This window comes from Haemorhous mexicanus, chromosome 6, assembly GCF_027477595.1.
Source record: "Haemorhous mexicanus isolate bHaeMex1 chromosome 6, bHaeMex1.pri, whole genome shotgun sequence".
Taxonomy (NCBI): Eukaryota; Metazoa; Chordata; class Aves; order Passeriformes; family Fringillidae; genus Haemorhous; species Haemorhous mexicanus.
Genome location: NC_082346.1, coordinates 9,120,834 through 9,140,438, shown reverse-complemented (window position 1 = coordinate 9,140,438; position 19,605 = coordinate 9,120,834). Strand labels below are relative to the sequence as shown.

Here is a 19,605-nt window from a genome sequence, read left to right as displayed (position 1 = left end):
AAGAATGCAGAAGCTGGAGAAACACATGTGCCTTGCTCCCTGCAAACAGGCAGCAAAGCAGCCCTTATATCCTGGCCCCTTGGATACACTGTTCTCCCTTCACAGACCACAAAAATAACTTTAGTGCCATTAATCCAAACCTTGTCTGATCATTTAAAAATTCTGCTGAGTGGAACAGGCTGCCCAGGGAAATGGTGGGGTCACCCACCCCTGGAAGGATTTAGAAGACATGGGGATGTGGCGCTCAGAGACAAGGTTTAGTGGTGGCCTTGGCACTGCTGGGTTAATGGTTGGACTACTTGATCTGCAGGGTCTTTTCTAACCTAAACAATTCTGTGATATCAGGATATCAAACCCATGTTCAATGAAACCCCTGGTGCACCTTTTCTCTGTCTCTCTCTGATCCTCTTTGACTTCTCATCCCACTTAAAAAGTAATACAAGTGTTATTATCCAAGTTGGACTTTACAAAAGCAATCTTTTCTGTGAGTAGCTCCTTTCAAGTTCAGTGCCAATTTAGCAGGTGGGGAAAGCAGCATCAGCTTATGAATCTATTTCTCCTACTTTTTATTTCCTATGATTTACAAAGGGATTTTTTTCATTGCTATTAAAAGTTTGGGTATTTTGGTGGTTTTTTTTTTTTTTTTTACTTTTCCTAGGCATCCTTGTGATTCTAAAGCAAATAATAAAGTGTTTTTCTGCTGAAATTTCTCCATGTGTTTTGTTTCTCTGGAGACAGTTTTGTCACGTTGTGCCATGCATGCCCTCAGGTCAGGCAACAGTGAAGATACTTCACATGAAGAAGTATTTTTTGCTGCCAAAATAGCAACTTCATTTCTAGAGTTCCCTGATGCTGAAATTCTGTTACCTTTGACTTGCTTGCTATTAAGTGATGCCACTAAATACAAAAAAAAAAAAAAAAAAATTTTCTGATCTGTCACCTGCGTAACAGTAACCTAAATAACAGTAACAGTTGTATAACACCAACAGTGCCAGACTCCAATGCACCATCCACAGAAAGCTTCCTCCACCTGAGAAAAGGTGAAAAGGAATCATTATGGCTCCAACCCAACTCTGAGAGCACTCTATTGGAACCTTCCATTGGAACAAATGCACAACTAAATTTCACAACATGCATTGTACTAGTAACACTCCTATATAAAATTGCCTGCTTTTAAAGACAGAGAAAACAACTTCCACAGAAGTTTCATTTACTTCTTTATATGGGTAATATAGAAAAGAAAATATCTGCAAATTTCAAAGCAAAGCAGTCAAGGTAAAGATAATACTTCACTGCTGGCAGTATTCTACTAATGGATGGGGTGCAAAGGTGTGCAGCTGTAGTGCTTTGAGTGTCCTTGCACAGCCATTCCATCTTAACTGCAACTTAAATGGAAGATAGAATCATGGACTTTAATCCTATAAAACTCAGTTACTGAATATGTCAATATGGATGAAGCTCCTACATCTTCAATACTGAAAAAATATCTCATTTTATAACTTAGAATCTCTCTGGTTTTCAAATACAAAAGGAATTAAAGCAGTAGTGGGAGAAAGAAAGAGGATGAGAAGAAAATTAATGATATCCAGACAGCATCATTCCAGAAGTGTGGACAAGAGGACAGTTTTCATCCTTTGGTTCTCAAACCATGGTAAAAAGAAAATTACACATTTGAATCAGGAGAGATGTTGGGGTTTTGGTGAGGGTTTTTTGAGGCATGGGGAGGAAACATGGGAGAGAATGCTCTTCTGTTTCCTCCTAGAGGTGCTACAGATGATTTCATAACAGTCTGTAAAACCTGCTGACTGCATGCCATGCTGAGATGCTGTTGGTGTCCAACCCTGCCAGGGCAAACCTCCCTGCCTCACCTCCCAAACCAATGCCATGGAATCCATGGTGATCCACTTCTCTCAGGCAGTACCAGGAACATTTCGTGCTTCTTGGTCTCTTCATTGCGGGTGCTGCCCAGCAGTTCATGCAAATCCAGCTGCCTGCTTTTCTTCAGAGACAGCTCTGGACTATTGTCATGAGGACACAAATTGACACACATTGAGATATATAGATCTGGTCATGGAGAATTTATGCTGTTGCTGTGTATCATCCCCCTACCTTACAAATAAACACAATATTTTAATCATGAAGCTGCTAAGCAGTTTACCAACCAACCACTACATCTACTAAGCAGTGTACAGAAAAAAAAAGAGCTTTAAAGCGAAGCAAAAGACTGTGAGGAAGCTGAAGGAAGGTGAAGAGAGAGGACAGGAATCCATTTTAGAAAATGCAGACTCTGAAATCGAGTGTATCATCCATCCAGGTGTCTGCAGCATGAGCAGGGGAAGATGTGATTGTGCAGGGTGTGATAACAGCTCTTTTTCTGTAACACATCTTCTCTATCAGATGTGTTTCGGTCTCCTATTATATTTAGGCAATTTTAGGGCCACTTCAGTGAGCATGTTTTTTCTCCTAAAGAATGCAGAGGGTAGTGAAAGATATGAGATAAAGAGAGCACTAAATATAGAAGTGCTTTAGTTCTTGAAGTCCATAAAGATGAGTCAACAGAACCCTCTCCTCCTAGCAGATTTTTCTTCTAACTTGTTTTACCTTACACATGCTGCATGTGAAACACACCTAGAGAGGAAAATGACTGTTTTCTGCAGCTTCTTCTGCTCTTCCTCTTGGAATTATGAGATGAGTGTGGTGAGCTGCCCAGACTTAGAGCTGGTTATGACTACTTTCAGAACAAATGGTATTATTCAGTACATTCTCAGTTATGGGTATAGGAGAATAAGTAGCACTGTTAGGCAGCTTGTGACTTAAAATCTCACGGTCACTTAAATGCCTTCTTAAGTTTTCAGTTTATTTGAATCAGTTTCATTCATTTTGTAACTTAAATAATTTGATGGTTTTAGATAAGAGTTGTAAACTCTTGTCCTAAATAATGAATATACTTTATAACTTCGTTAATCTAATTTTGGGTACTTGATCAGATACCTTAAAAGGGCCTAACTTCAATTTTTTTTGGAAGTATGACTTTGAAAGAATTTAGTGTACTTATCTCTGACCATCCTGACTCAAAACTATCAGAAAAGAAGGATGTGTGTGCTGATTTTGCACTGAAATGTTTCTCAAAATAAGTAACTTTTGAGAAGAACATGATGATGGGGATGAAGACAGTGAGTATATAATGCTATAGATACATATGTTTTTAAAAATATATGTATTATAATGAAAAAATTATTACTGTTACAGATGGGATAAGAAGCTTTTTATACAATCTTTTAGGATAAAAGCTTGGTGTCCAATGAAGTGTTTTTCATGGCTTTCCCAGGAATGCTGGTGCTCTATACATTAAGTAAAGTGAAGGATTTGGAAAAGGAGTTGGAAAATGAGAAACAATGGCGAGCTACAAAAAGAGATGGGTCAGGGTGCTCCCAGCAGAAACCCTAGGGGGAAATAATATGTCTTCATTCCATCAGGATGGGTGCAGCCAGTCAGAAATGAAGAAGCAGATGTTGAACTCAGGCAATTTCTGATGGAGAGAACCCTATCTGCTTTCTTCAAAACCAAAGTTTATAACTCGCTCACATTTTAATCATCAGATTTTGGGGGAGGAGGACTACCTCCAAATCTTTGTTGAGTAGGTCATTGTCAGATGTTTCTTTTGTAGAAAGGAATATAAGGCTGGTAATTTGCTTATTCTTCAGTTCTATTGCATTTCCTGATGCACAGCTCAGGCTACCTGTTTACATGATTTCACTTGTCTTTTTGTACTGTTTACAAGATACTATTGCCAGACTACAGCAAGAGGATGTGCATGAAATCTGAGCTTCAGTGGGAATTCTTTCCCTGACTTTACAGTAGAGTAAGGATCTAATCTTGAGCACTACTCATTTCTACCTGCACAAAGTGTGGTGTCCCAACAGGGTGAAGTTTATAGTTAAATTAGCATTTACAGTAAGACTCTGTGCTTAGTGAAGTGCAGATATTGAAAGGTTTTCATTATTTTAAAGTGATTCCTTTCTTCCTGATGATCATAAATATCTCTCTAGGGTGCTTGAAACCAAAGTCTGCTGTTTTTTTCTATCATTTTTGTACACACTTTTGTTTCACTTTACTGCATACATGTTTATTTTATTGTTGGGGTTATTCAGAAGGGTTTTTATAATGCAGATCAGATGGTTGATTAAATCACAGCTGGCTTTTAAAAATACTTATAAAACCCCAGCATGCTTTTAAAGAGAAAACACATATAGAGTTCAATGAATTCTGAAAACAGATGTAAAAAATACAGTATGGAGAATTGTTCTTTTGTTCTTTGGAGTTAAACTCCAAAGTGTTTCTCCTATTCACTGCTCCTTTCCAAATAAATTTACTGCAGGAAACAGGCGGCAATGTTAGGTAGGGGGAGCAATGACTTTAGACACACATTCTGAGGATGTCAGTAATTGGTTGCCTGGCAAGAATGGGGTGTTTCCTGATGTTGTGATAAACTGCTATTTTTTTTGATGTCAGGTGCTATTTTTTTACATGTCAGGTTGCCCCAAATATCTCAGTGGGGGATTTTTCCCCAATAGTTCATATAATCCACTGTGAAAACCACCAGCTGTCAGTTGTTTTCTGCTTCCCTGTCCATCACAAGCAAGATTCCACCACTAGGCAGCAATCCTCTTCCAGGTGGTGTATGTAGCTTTAATTTGAAGTTTGTCTGGTGAAGGGAGTAGTGAATGATTGAGCACTCAGTAAGGTAAGAGGCAGCTTGTGACTCCTATTTTCTTGAGTAAATAGAGCAAGGTGTTTAATCAAGCAATGAAGGGCCAGGAGAATGTAGCTACACAAATCTCAAATGTCATGATAGCACAGACATTTCTAATGCATTCTCATCATTTGAGCCTGTCACTTCTCCACAATACACAGTGTGAAATGCTCACTCTAAATCTCTGTTAGGGAGCCACAGGAAGGCTCAGACACTGCAAAAGCCTCTCTGCCTCATTTGGTCCTGTGAATACTTCTAGTAACTTCAGCAAGACTAGCTACAGGGGTCATAATATCCATGATTTTAGAATTGGAGTGTGCATTGAGCATGCATTGCCCTTGTGAGAACCAGTGCAGAATTCAGAGATTTGTGTGTCTGTCATTTAATGTTCCCCAGGCAAGCACCAAGTGATGTTGCCATGGCCTGTTGGATTTTTTGCAGGGAACACCACACTTTTCATGTTGTTCCTGATACACGTGTATTCCAAATTTTTAGAGAAATGAGCACACATGACAGGAAATGAAATGAAACTGTGAATAAAAATGAAGTTCTCTGCTGCAAAGGCATCATAAAGCTGGAGCTGATAAATCTCCATGAAAAAGCTTTCAGTCAGGTCTTCAGTTCTGCCATTATTTCTTTAGCTCAGCTCCCAGAAAAATAGCTCACTTAGCATGAAAGAGTGATGCCTTCTGCCCCTCTTCCCCTGGGTGGTTTGGTTGCCTATTTTTCACAAAGTGAAAGAATGGAGGAGCCAAGCTGTGAATCTTTCTGCAATGACTTGAGAAAGGTTCCCTACAGAGAGAGCCCTCGTGCTCCAAGGGGCTGTGACTGAACACAGCAAAGCTGCCACACACCTCGACCTCCACGGCCACCCAGGGACAAACGGGGCCTCCAGAATATCTGGAATTCTACTTCTCACAGCATGACAGAATATTCTGAGTTGGAAGGAATCCACAAGCATCACCCATCCCAACCCTGCAGTGAGCAGCCCTTACAGGGGTTGAATCCACAACCTTGGCATTATCAGCACCCTGCTCTGACCAGCGCAGCCAATCTTGCACTAAATCTTAGGAAAAATGGTTTGTGTGTCCTTTGAAGTTCCTACTGTCATTCATGGCAGTTCAAAGTTTCCTGGATGAGGAGAAAAGCTAGAGAAGCTATAGATCTATACTGCGGGAATAATATGTTCTTCTCCTCAGGTCAGCTCCCACTTCAGCTGCAGCTTCTAATGTTTTCCCCCCTACAAGGGCAGTGAAGAGGTCTGAGGCAGTCCTTGTGTGGTTATTTAGTAAATGGTACAGCCTTATCTTAATTTTGGCAAGATCTCTAATTTAATCTCATGCCTCCTAGCACAAGTTACGATCCAGCAATTCCTCCCTTCTGTACAGCTGATATTTTGTCCTCTGTTACAGATCCTGGAATCCTGAGAGGGTAAAGTGTGACACAGCTGACATCCTCTAACAAGACTTTGAAGGGAGCCAGACAAATCTTTTGGTGAGAGAAGAGCCTGTGTGTAGTGGCACTTTCTCTCCCACCTGTTTACCTGGGCCACAGGTGTACTAGAGGAGATGAAGTCAGGGCTGTGCCTGGACACATCCACACTTCAGGCTGTGTTTGCAGGCCAGCTTGTTGGATCTGCTGTGCTGGAGGTGCTTCCCAAACAGCTCTGCTGTCCCCTGCCCCAACTCCCAGGATATCCTGCTGTGATTCAGGGCACACTTACAGTGAACTCCTAAGGAAACTGTAACAGAAAAAGTCCACTTTCAAATAAAAGGCCCTGTCAAAATAACATGAGGACTGGATAAACAGACTGCACAGAGAGGGAACTGTAAAACTCTGAAATACCCTGTTTGGTAGAGAAAAAGATGCCTGATGGCTGTGATATCTAGTGGGGATTAAAGGCTAAAAACGGCTTGAGGCTTTTCACATAAGCACAGTATGTTCAGAGGGAAGAATACTTTCAAGTTTGGCTCCAAATATTGAAAGTTAATTTAAAGAGTAGGATTTTGCAGAAATTTTGATAAATCCATAAGCTATTGAAATGCTTTTTGTGACCTCTGCTAGAAAAAAAAAGACAGAGTAAGCATTCCCAAAACTGTTCAATAATTAAATGCGTTTGAAGTGATTTTTTTTCCCTGCCTGGCTAAATACATGTTTAAATTGAAAGTTATATAACCCTGTAGAAAAAAAGGCTATGGCACAGTCTAATCCTGAATTATGTGCAGAATGGTTACAACCAAGATCCTTTTAATACAGCTATTTTAGTCCCAGCACTGTGCAAATGCTCTTTGCTTGTCTTCAAGAATTGCCGCCTATGAATTGTAAAATACTGGGGCAAGATTTTTTTGGTATTTGCAGCTCCCACTGACAATTTTGGATGGTGTAATTGAAGGACAGGCTTGGCTGACCGGGATCACATTCTGACTTTGGTTTATGTGCAGTCAGTGTTGCTGTGAGCTTTTTCTCTCCCAGAGCTTTGCTTGAGAGAGATTTCTGGGGGAAAAAAAGGATTGGCAGAGGAGGGTGAGAAGAAAGGAGAAGGGGGACGTGTGGAACAGGGACACTCAGAGACACTTCCACTTGCAAGGAAGCAGTAATTTAGGATGGTGTCTGACCTTTTTCAGCATGTAGCTAATGTGTGGAGGAAATTATTCTTCATACACCACTGCTGTTCTGGGGCTGTTGTACCTGGGGAAGATGAAGGATACAGGGACCACAGAGAACTCAAGAAGATGCAGCACTGATGGGCAGGCAAAGTATCAGTTTAGAAAGCAGCATTTTCATCTGATAAGGAATTTTGAGTTATTTCAATTTTGAAGCAGAATACCCATCACTTCACTCAAAACAATTTGCTTTCAAAATATTTTAAAATATAGTCACAAAAGGGCATTCCAAATGAGAAATCTAAAGATCTTGTTTTGAAATATCAGTTTTCTCAAAATACTAACTTTTTTTCTATTTTTTCTTTCTAACTGGAATGATGCCATTTCTACTACATAGGTTTTGGTTTTATTCTTTTGAATGCTTTAGTTTCTTTTGTTTGCTTGATTTTCTGCATGTAGGTTTTGGGGTTTTTTTGTAGAGAAATATCCATCCTGAAAAAGCTCCCTTGGAAATGCTGATGGCTACACTTTTGGGCTCTGTAAACTTCACATGGTGCATACACATGGACACAACTCTCTGAATTATTATTTCCTTAAACTGCTCCCAAACCTCCAGTAAATGGTAGCTGAAGCCTCAGTGATATTACAGGATCCATCCTGTTTCTGGCCATGCCTGTGGAATTACAAGGCTGTTAGGAAATCCCTTGCATGAAACAGACTTCACTCCTTATAGAGCCAAGCTTGCAGGGCTTGTACCACTGAGTCGGGACCAACAGAAAAAAAATCCTTATCCAACCACTGCTCTCCAAGGGACTTGGCTTTTTTTAACTCCTGACCCTTCCCAAGTTTGGCTGTTTAATATTCTCACCATTACCCAGTTGCTCCAGCAGAATTAGGCACATGCTGCCTTTAACTTTCTGAAAAGCTGTGAATATTGTCTCTCTACCCTGGGTGGTTGTACATACCGTGTCTGTCCTTTGTTCAGCCAGGCTGAGTGCTGGCCCCTAATCATTTAAATGCATGGCATTCCTGACAAATCTTCTACAAAGTAATTATTACAATCATTAAATTTAAAAAGAAAAAGCCCCCAAAAGACAAAAGGAAAAGTTTTGAAAATTAATGCATATAAATAGTAGTTTAAAAGGTATTTAAAAAGAGAAACACTGTCTGCAGCTGTTCTCTACTGTACACTGAGTACCATACCTGTTGTGCTGATGCTAAAGCCTAATTAATTTCTATTTCCTCCTTACTGTGATGACCCTTAGGAATTGGAAGGATTAAATATCTGTGACTTTCCAGCATCTTTTGGCTATGAAATGATTCATTACACATGCACTTTCATTTTTTTTCTGTACAGTTGATTAAGAATAGACAGAAAAAATCATGCAACAAAGGGTGACCTTGTGACTCAGGAGAAGATGCATATCCACTAATCTACCTCTCAAAGGCAATTATGCTTTCTGGTTTTGGGGTTTTTTTGGTTTTTCTGGTTTTGATTGTGGTTTTTTGGTTTTGCTTTTTTTGTTAATAAAAAATATTCATTAAACAAGGTGAATCTTATCCCTTGTGTTTTCTGCCCTGAAATAGCCATGAGATAGTTGTTGCTGCTGCTAAGCTTTTGCCATGTTTTTAAACAGGGAAGATCCATGGGTTTGCAAATCAGTCTCTTCTAAAGAGACTTGCATTTATAAATCAATTAAATAGGTACATCTCCACAACTATAACTTGTTGCTTCCTTGATGTCAAAGCATAAAGAAATAGAAGACCAGGTTAATAGAGGATAGGTTTTCTGTATTAAAAAAAAAAAAAAATTAAAAAAATATCAACATTATTTTCTCTTTTACTGACACAAAAAAGTAGATGTGGCACTTGACAGTGATGGATAGGATTTGAATTCATAAACAGAGACTTGGTTTGTTTTTGTTCTTCCTCAAATTGAAAAGTTTTGTTAACCACTGTAAATATTTTAAAGGCTTTTCTGAGCTCTTGCTCACTGCCATTACTTCTCCAAACCCTGCAAGTTGCCAGAACAGGGATTTCAGAAACACTGGCTAAAACATCTTGACAAGCTAAACAGTTTTTAGAACTGGAGTAGGTGGACTTAGCTGACTTCCTGCCAGCTTCAGAGTCTGCACACTGTCGAGGGAGATAAGCAATGCAAGCAGAGTGGATTAAGGCTGGTGCCAGGAATCTGCAGATCCTGGACCTGCTCTCATCTCTGCCATTAGCAGCACCGTGTCCTGAGCAAGCCCTGTTCTTGTTGGCCAAGCCTCTTCCTCTGTGGGTGAGCTAGGGGCAGGATTTACCTATTTCTTTCAAGGAATGTTTATTTTCCTTGATTTTTGAGGATTTAAGCCCTCAGCCTTATGACCTACACCTATTCATGTGCATTTGGCAGATGCTGAACTGCTCACAGCTCTTAGCAGGAATGGACCTGAGCAATGTAGCCTTTGAGGAAGATTTTTTTCAGTTCAGATTTTAGTATTTTATACATTTATTATGCTTTCCATGAACAACTGACTGAAAAATTTAGCCTCTTTTCATCTCTCTTCCATACATACTGTGGTTGGCATTAACATCTCCAAAACAGGGAATTTGAAACTTCCTTCTGGTGATGTTATGATTCCAGTTGCATCTCAGTTATACAACATAAATGCCTTAAAATACAAATTCTCAAATCTTTCTTGCTTGGGCAAACTCAAGAACAGCAGCAGTGAACAATTAGCATTTTTAGAATGCATAATTTAAAATACTTATAGGCACCCTAATTTTTAACTCTCTCCTTGCCAAAACACTAAAGTGTATCTTAATTTTTTTTTTTCCAATATGCTTTTGTTTCCTGAATGTGTGCAGAAGGAATTCAGCATTGTCTGATATACTGTTGGTCTTTTGACCCAGACCCTAATATAGCTTGAAGATTCTTACAAACAGATGAAATCAATTTCTTGGCTTTGAAATTTCTGGCATACGCCGGTTCTTTCTGGATGTCAAAGTGAACAACTTGATATACAGCTAATGTCTCTTCATAGCCCTGAACTATCCATAACTCTCTTTTGGGTTTTAGTAAACATATTCCTTAAAGTCTGTGGCACGTTACTTCTCAAATTCTATCTGTATTACCCAGGGTCTTTTTTCTGTACTCTCTTCCCTCTTAGATTCAGAAATATTTCCCTGTATTTCTATTTGCACCTTGATCTATTTGGGTTTTTTGAGATGAGAGAAAGCTGCCGATGGGGTGTTAGGAATAGGATTTTTTTAAAGTGTATATATGAACTTCAACACTCAGAAAAAAGAGCAGGTTTTGTTCCATGCCTAGATATTAAACAGAACTGTATTTGACAACTGAAAAAACAGCATCAGTGGCAGAAGCTATTACACACTAAGACCAAAGCCACAAATTTACCTGCTAAAATGACTTTCTTACTCCAGTTATCCCCCTCCTCTAAGTTGAGAAAACTCCTCAAGGAAGTTCACCTGCTTATCAAGTGCTGAGCACTTTGAGAATCCCAGGAGCCAGGAGGAACCAGAGCTGTATTTCCAGCTGGCTCTCTGTGCCCTGCATTGGCTAGTGATGTTTAACAAGCAACTTTTAACAAAGGATTTTCCTTTCTAGGGGCAAGTTATGAAAGAGGACACTTGGCACCTTCTGAAAGAGAAGATTTTCCTTTATCTGAAATGGACCATCTGACACCTTCTTGCTTCATATCTGACACCTTCTTTCACAGTTTTCCATTTTATCTTGTGACAAAGCCATGTGTTTTTGCTTGATCCCACTTGAGTTTGAAGACAGCAACCAAGGAAATATCAACCACTTATTTTTTCTCTTCAAACATGCCATCAGTTCATGAACAAATGCAAACAAAAACCCCACCCCAAACCCTGACTATGTTTTACATGCTACTAAACAAAACATGCCAACAAGAGAAACTCAGGCTAAAAACAAAAAGTATCTTTTTTTCTTGATAAGCCAGAAGCTAGTGTAATCTGACTGGTAGATATTCAAAAAAAAAAAAAAAAAAAAAGCTTATCTAGTTCATTTCATGCTCATGCTACAGTTGATCCACTTAGTTATTTCTACCATTATACAGCCCACTGCTGCTTTTTTTCTGCTTGGAAAAAGTGTTAGTGCTACAGGAGAGAGACTTTATGCTTGGAGGGCCTTGGATTAGAAGAACAGTAATTTTGATATTGGAGATTCATCTTTGGCAGCAGACTGCTTTTAAGCTTGTAAAAAATTTTTATGCTGACATGTGTCTGTGTTATGAAATAATTTCAAACACTGGAATGGTAACAGATGCTACAGGCCAAAGAATAAAAACTGCTGGTTTAGGATAAAAAAAAAAATCTTCCAGTGGTATTAGAAAACAGAAGAAAGCACATGGCATAATAGGTCAGTTTAATGGCATTGTTTGCAGTAAAGCTGACATTTCAGGCATAATCTGCAGTGCTCGCTTGAAGTAGGACATTTTGCTGGGCAGACAAGGATTTGATACATTCTTTTATATTGCTGTGTCAAATTGGATTAGAACACAATAAAATGGAGAATGTAAAATAAAGGCCTCTGGGCTTGCTGGTTAGGAGTGTAAGAAGATGCACAAGGAATTAAAATGAATTGTACTCTTCAGAAGTATGTCAAACCTGTCATGTGCAGTCTGTGTGGAGCTTCCCTTTTTCTCATTCATTTCCTAGGAATATCCTTCCTGTGTGCACTTTCTGCTGACCTACATAAAGTGAATTCCCTTCAGTGACTTTGCCCAGCATTTTTCTGTTCTCTTAATTATTATTTGAAACAAGACAACGTTTGAATATGAATTATTGAAAACCTGTTACAGTTGATACAGTTTTGGTTTCCAACCATAAACTTCCCAGTGGGGCTCAAAACCTTGCCAAAATTTCTTTATGAGTTTCACTAAAGCTGTCTGCTGGCCTGGAGAGCAGCCACAGGAGGATTCACTGCAGCAGCCTCACCGAGTAGCCCTAGGTCAGGATCCAGCTTCTGCTGTCAGGCTCAGAGATATCTCAGCTACCCAGACAAGAAAATGGGCTGAAACTTGGTTTCTTAAATGATGCGTGGAGTATTTCTCATAACCTCATGGAATGAATTCTAACTTTTGAAATTTGGGAAATGTTAATTGGTAAGCCGGATACTCCACACTTTCATTTATCTGCTACTCTTATCTCAGAACTCACATTACCCAAAATTGGATGTGTCTCCTATGTGCCATGAGTCACTTGCTTTGAAAAGGCCTCTGTTAGCTGGAAAGCCAGTGACAAGTCTAGATGGCAGGTCGTGTGTTCTGTTTGGATAAACAGGGTTACACTTCATGGGAGAATTGGTATCAGGAGGAATTAATAAATGACTCATGTTGCAGTCCTGAATTTCATTTCAGATATTACAGAAAATCTAAATATAAATGATATGCCGCATCACTTCTGAAATTTGGAAGAAGTGATTCAAAAGAAAATACCAGAGCCAATCTTCTGCCTAAGTAATAGCAGGGGAAAATGACCTGTTCACATCACAGCAGCTCCAGTGTGCGTGCACATTCAGCTTTCAGTTGACTGTGAAAAATGAAGTTGATCTTTGGACATTTAATGCTGTATGAAGGCAGCCTTTCACTTGCAATGACTGTTATCTGCTCTGTCACATCCTTGCTTTTCCTTTACAGCTGAAAAGCAGTAGCTTCTCCTACAAAAGCCAGGTTTATCCTTCCTGACACCAAGTGTCCATGTCCCTGCCCTGTACCCCCCAAAGCTTGTGCTGCTGCTGCACTTCCATCCTCATGTGGGACAGGATTATGTAGAGAATTCTCCTTAAAGCTAGGAAAATATCCATTTTCATGAAGAGTTTTCCAAGAAAAAAAAATTAATCAATTTGGTCTTTAATATGGGCATGTTACCAGACCACAGAGGTATAAGATGAGGGTCTGAATTCAGGCAAGTTATTTGTCTCAGAACATCTTTCACTTTTCAATGACTTCTTATTCTCAGCTAAGCAGATGTTTCAGTGCTTTCCTGAACTGAGGTGTAACAAACTTACCCTTTCATCTCACTGCTAATGATGCCTGGTTTATTTGACTCTAAAATGTGCACTGCACTGGAGTGTGGTTTGACACAGCAAATGAAATGTTTCCTGACACTTGGCACTGGTGCCTTCACCCCTGTGGATTTCTGCAATGTATTATTCTCACTGAAGGTCTGTCCTCCCGAGGATGCGTGGGATTCATCTCCAATGGCATTATAAGGAGGTTGGCTCCTGCTCTGAGTAGAAAGCTCCTTCTTTTTTGGAAGTAATTTCCATGATTTTATACCTAATCCCTGTTTGGATTCCTGCATAGAACTTGATAACAGAGACTTTGGGATAACTGAAATACAGACTTCTAAAATACATTCCTCATTTCCCTGGGAATACAGCGATGACAAACAAAGAGTTAAACCAATTCAGTGTGTTAAACCATCCACTGCTTTCATGGAACAGCACTGTCTGAACTCTGGCAGGATTGTAGCTGTGGGGTCTTCTGACTTTATGAGAATAAAGTCTTCAGTCTTTTGAAGAACTGAAGATTGCTACATAAGAAATGTTGAATCTGCAGTTCTCGCTGATTAGTGTGCTGTAAGTTACATAAAAAATCATGCAAAACAGGAAGACAGGAAAAATAAGAAAAGTAACATATCCTTAATAAAGTTTCAGATTAAATAAGATTAAAACATTCTCCAGCATTTCTGCCCTATCAGCAGGGCAGTGACTAAACCCACTGTCTCCTACATAAAACATTCTTTAATATATCCAAAGAATAAGAAATGAGGACTGAAAATGTACTGTCAATTTCCCTGGATTAAGGTCAAAGCTTGAGAAAGAGAGAGAATAGAGTATTTTCCTTCACAAATTCAACAGACAATTTCAGTTTTAATCAGATTAGGGAAATAAAGTCAGAAACAAATAAAATTCAGAAAGAAGGATTATAATACTTACATTGGTGACATATTCAATATCCTTCCAAATATTACATTCCCTGGGAAAATCTGCCAAATCTAAAAAATTATCCACTACCACTTGGCCAATCAAGTCGTGCCTGGAGAATCTGTCAAAGTCATACACAGAGAAATGGAGTTTCCTTGCGTTGAGATCATTGTAGGGGACAGTAAATAAAAAAACTTCATCAAATACTGGATTTAGGGTCTTTCTGTGCACTTTAGTCTGGTGTTTTGTTTTCCTGTCGGGGAGCAGATATATCTTCACGTATGGATCTGAAGTTCCAGAGAAGTCCTTTGCCGGCAGGTTGACGGCCTTGTGAATCTTCACTATCAGCTGCTCCAGATCACAGTCATACTTGAGGATGAAGTTGAGTTTTCCACAGGCCTTGCTGTTACTCCTCCGGCCATCGTCCGTGTCCAGCGATCTCTGCTTGTACAGCTCTGGCTTGATGCGGCCAATGCCCGTCAGCTGCTCCTGCTTCTGCACCTGCTGGATGTTGAAGTCAGGGTTGGACAGGTTGAGCTGTCTCCGGAGCGAGTTGTGCCTTAAAGCCAAGAAGAAAGAATTGAAACAGGCTGTGCACACACGCTGAAGATCCAGCTCACGTTAGGTGTTTCCATAATGTACAACGGGTCGGGTTTTTAACAAAGGGATAAACCCTGAGACCCAGCGTTTGTGAGAGCTGACCTTCAGCACCCCACTGCTAATGCCAGATCAGTGTCTGCTCCCATCTCTCAAGCTGGGCTGAAACGGTTTGCTGATCACTCTGGCAATTGTTTTCCTTTTCTCTCACACCTGATGTAATAAACTCTGTGGTACTTAGGCTGAAAAGCTCCTTTACTTTCTTTAGCTGAGGATAAGAAAGTTGCTTTTAGCTTTAATAATTCACACTTACTGTGACTGAAATTTCTCCTTCATGGATGGTAACAAAAATCAAATTTGCAATCCCTGTTGAGGTAGGGAGATGTGAAAGTTGAATTAGGTAAAAGCTTAATCTTCTATGAGTTCCATTTTATTGTCCTATTCATATGCAGCAATCACTCAGTGTATGGGAGCACCAGGAGCTCAGGTTGAACACAGAAAGAGCATGTGGAAAATGCCAGCACAGGATTAATCCAAAGCTATCTATATTGAATGTAATCAGCAAGAGTTCCTCTGCTATAATTGTTCATTCATTCCTGGTAAATATCTGTTTACCCATGCTTAAAGCAGGAACAGCCTCTTATGTGCTACCCTAATTTTTTTTTTCTCTTGTTGCATAATAAATACATAATCTTATGGCTCTACATTAGTCATTTCCAGGATAAAATATTATCATGTCAGCAAAGGAAAAAAATTTCAACCCTTAAGCTCTTCATGGCAGTGAGAGACACAGAATATACTGTGGAGGAATAAAAAGAAGAGGCTAGCAAAGAGCCACTGGGCTAGTGCTGTACCTTCTCCAATTGAAGTGCATCGGCTTTGACTCAGATATTTACTGGCTCTTCACATGCTGATCCTTATTCTTGCTGTATGAAACATAATGCTTTTTTCACCTGCCCCTGCACACACTCTCAGCCTCCCCCTTTCCTCTTCCCTCGTGTACTGGTTTTCCAGTTCCCCTGGAGACTTCACTGGCTTGTGTTCAGTCACTCTTCCCCCCAAAGTCATGACTGTGGCTAAAATCTATGAGTTTTTTAATCCTATTTCTAATTCTTGCAAGAGTTTCATTAGCTTGCCCTACTTTTCTTTGGAAAAATCTTTGAGGAGATATTGCTGAATGTTCAGCACCAGTGCTAAGTGCATATGAATATGCTTTACAAGCTAAATCTAGGCTGTACTGGTGCTTGTAAAGGATGCAGGGCTCTGTGTTATCCAGCTCCTGAGGGAAAAGCACCAATGAGACAGTAGTTGTGATGTCTTAGGATTTTAGCTTTTATATTTTTCATATATTTGTAATCCTAAAATTCTTCAATGTGTAATCTAAACTCCATATAAAGCGTCAGCTACTGTTCCCCCAGTTTGGTCAGGCAGAGAAATTCCTCTCCAGGCCTGGGAATCAAGGACACCTCACTGTCTCAGGCCCCAAGAGATGTAAGCAAAAGTGAGTTGGGGGCAGCAAACTGGGGATGAATGACTTTACTATCTGAAGTTGTAATTGGAAGATTAACCCCCAATATGCAAATGGACCAAACTTATAAAAGTATGAAACCCAAGACCTGTCATCCATTTTGGGTATAGTCCCTGGGGTGGCTTTGTCTGCCCAGAATGTACCTGAAAGCCTTTCAATAAATACAACTGTATTTTATTCCTTTAATTTTGGCTGGCCTCTGTTTTTAGGTAGTCCCAAAAAGGCATCAGTTGTGAGAAGAGTGGAATAGGATTGCGATCCTGTCTCTTCGGCCTACAAGGTTTGTGCACCTCAGTGAACAACTTCTGTGTGTGTATATATATATATATATATATATATATATATATATATATATTTACTTACTTACTTATTTATTTATATAATATATATATAATTTTTATAAATATTATAATATATAGTTTTATATATACCATTATATATAATATATAGTAATATATAATAATTATTATAATATATAATATATTATCAATAATCAATAAAATTATAATTATTAATTATAATTAATATAATAATATATTCTAATATGTATATTATAATATATATATTTCTATATATATATATACACACACATATAAAAAAAATATATATCTTTTTAAAGGAACATGGAAAGAAAATTAAACCCTTTTTTAGATCAGTGTCTGCCGTGCTTTTTGGGCTGTATTCATGAATAACAGAGACAAATCGATTTACTGACCGGGCAGACGAGGTGGGCTCGGTGGTCTGGCGCTGCATCCGCACGTTGGGCACGCAGTTCTCCTTGGCTCCCGCCTGGGTGTCCAGCGGCAGGTCCGGGGAGGTGTGGCTGATCTTCATGGAGGCCTCGGGGTAGGCAGCGGGCTGCCCCAGGTACTCCTCGCTGTAGTCGCGCTCATTGGCGTCGGCTTCCGCGTCCGCGTAGTGCAGCGGCTCCTGCTTGCTGTCCTTGCTCCCGAAGGGCAAACCCCGCTCCCGCCACGGGATCCAGCACAGTTTCCAGGACACGAACAGGGACACGCCAAACAGAGCCAGGCCACAGGCTGTGACAACCAGGGACAGCAAGCTTATGGAGATATCTGCAAATGAGAGAAGCGCATCCCTGTCACGCCTCGACACTGTCTCCAGAGCACCAACACAGCACCCAACACCTCTCGACTGCAAATTAAATTCTGGTCTGTGCAACAGTCATAAAATTATTAAAAGTTCTAATTTCTTTCCCCCCAGGGGAAAAAAAAAGCTTGGAATTCAGTATAAGACTGTCACTATAGAACACAAAATAACCCAATGCAGCCATGCAGCTTTCTCAAGGTAAAAAGAGAATTTTTAATTTCTGACTCCAACATTTATAGGTTTCTAAAAGTGACAGTGGATTGGAGGGGTTTCCTTTCCATCTTTCCAATGACACTGGACAAACCAACATTCTATCAAATTTCTTTTCTTCCATAAAAGAATGCAAAACAATAAGTTATTTACATAAAGTGTATGAGAAGGTTCGTGAAAAGAATGTAAACATCAGAAGGCTTAGAAAAACTTAAAAAATCAGGGTGGCATAAGACTTGAACCTAGCTTAAAATTACCCTCCAAAAGCTGGGTGGGATGAAAGGTCATTCTAAATCTGAAAAGGGTTGTTTGCTTGCTCACTCAGCTTCCTGTTGATGAAAAAGCTGTGCCTGCAGTACGTTTTATCTTTTTGGGCTTTTTTTTTCCTTTTCATGCAGCGCAGTTTCCTCCACCTGTTTTGCCAGTTCTTACTAGCTTCTCTTCCAGAGCCTGTATTAGGCTCAAACACCATGAAAATATGCACACAAGCACCTCTGTGACATGAATTTTTAAAGTATTTCACTGCTGTATCTTGGTTTATTATTTTAATTCCATTCCATATAATTTTAGACTCATTCCTATATTTGCAAATTATTTTTGACTATCAATGCATGGCTTGCTCTTCATAATTTAATTAGGATACTAATATCTCTTCAAAGCTGAGGTTTTACTGGATTTTTTAACTCCAAAGTCTCTTTCTTTACTTTTTTTAAACTTTCGCTACAAAAAGGAATGTGCAGATGAGTTTTCTGTTGTTTTTCCCCACATTTCCAGCATTATCCTAGTCCATCAACAGAAATAAATTACTGGGAGTAGGTTTTGCTATGTTTTGCTTTAAGTTGCAGGTTGGGAAAATGACTCAGTGGATCAGCTGTTTTTGTGGTTACAATGTTTTTGAAATTAATCTCTCTGTGGATTACACAATACATCATGCCTTGAACACAATTAGTGAGGATTCTATTTTACTGCCTTAAATTATAAACACAAGCTGATCAAAGCAATTTTTCACACTGTGTGTAGAGTGTCAGGCTGCATCTCTCTAAGCAAACAGCTAGCCTGAATTCTCAAAGGATGGCAGAAGGTTGAAATGTACTTCTTCTACTAAGACAATTATTTAAAAATGACAATTCAGATGAAACAGCCCTGGTCCATTCCAAAATAAAAATAACATTTTTTTAAAAAAATGGAAAAGTCAATACCTTCTGCCCCTGCTGTGAGTCTCATTCTCACTAGCCAGACAGAGTAAATTTCCACAGTGGGGGAAGTGACACTGCAATCCATTTTGCACAGGAGCTGTCCGGTTTATTTTGCATGCTGCAAACCAATTTCAAACAATTTTAGCCAGTGTGGCCCTTTCTGTCCTTCTCCCAGTCATATCAAGACAAAGCTCATTAAGAGTGGGGACAGCACAGCAGCTGCTTGGAATTGCAGCAAAGAGTTTTTCAGAGCTAAAATTAATTAAAGAAATTCCTCCCATGCATAAAAGGGAATTTGGGAGAGAGTGAAATGGTAGCTCTTGATAATTTTTGAATATTTATTGGTAAACAAATCTGGCAGTGGAGGCAGAGCACAACATAATCTTTTTGATTAAAAAGCTGAGGATCAAGGACGAAGAAGTGAAAGAGGGCCTTTAGAATAAAGTAATTTGTCTTGGATTCCCTGGAGAAGAAGAAAGAAATACATGAGAGGTCTGCAAAAAGGCCATTTATTTCAAAGAACTAATTCAAGTAAATGGCCCAGCATTGAAAGAAATGAGACATTTGGAGTTATCAGAAGCAGCCAGAAGATTACAAGGTGAGAACAGAAGACTGCCCAATGATAAGGGTGTGTGAATACGAAGGTGAGG

General features: G+C 39.4%; 1 protein-coding gene across 3 annotated transcripts in view; it reads right to left on the bottom strand.

Annotated features, from left to right (window-relative positions):
• SYT9 (synaptotagmin 9) overlaps nt 1-19,605 on the bottom strand; it is a 67,268-nt gene that overhangs the window by 18,974 nt on the left and 28,689 nt on the right. For all 3 annotated transcript variants that reach the window (XR_009486793.1, XM_059848397.1, XM_059848396.1), the window contains exons 2-3: nt 17,158-17,515; nt 14,330-14,876 (exon numbers count right to left, since the gene is read on the bottom strand). Coding sequence is in view for 2 of the 3 variants with exons in the window: in XM_059848397.1 (XP_059704380.1) it covers nt 14,330-14,876; nt 17,158-17,515 (905 nt within the window). In the remaining variant the exon portion in view is untranslated. The remainder of the gene's footprint in view (nt 1-14,329; nt 14,877-17,157; nt 17,516-19,605) is intronic.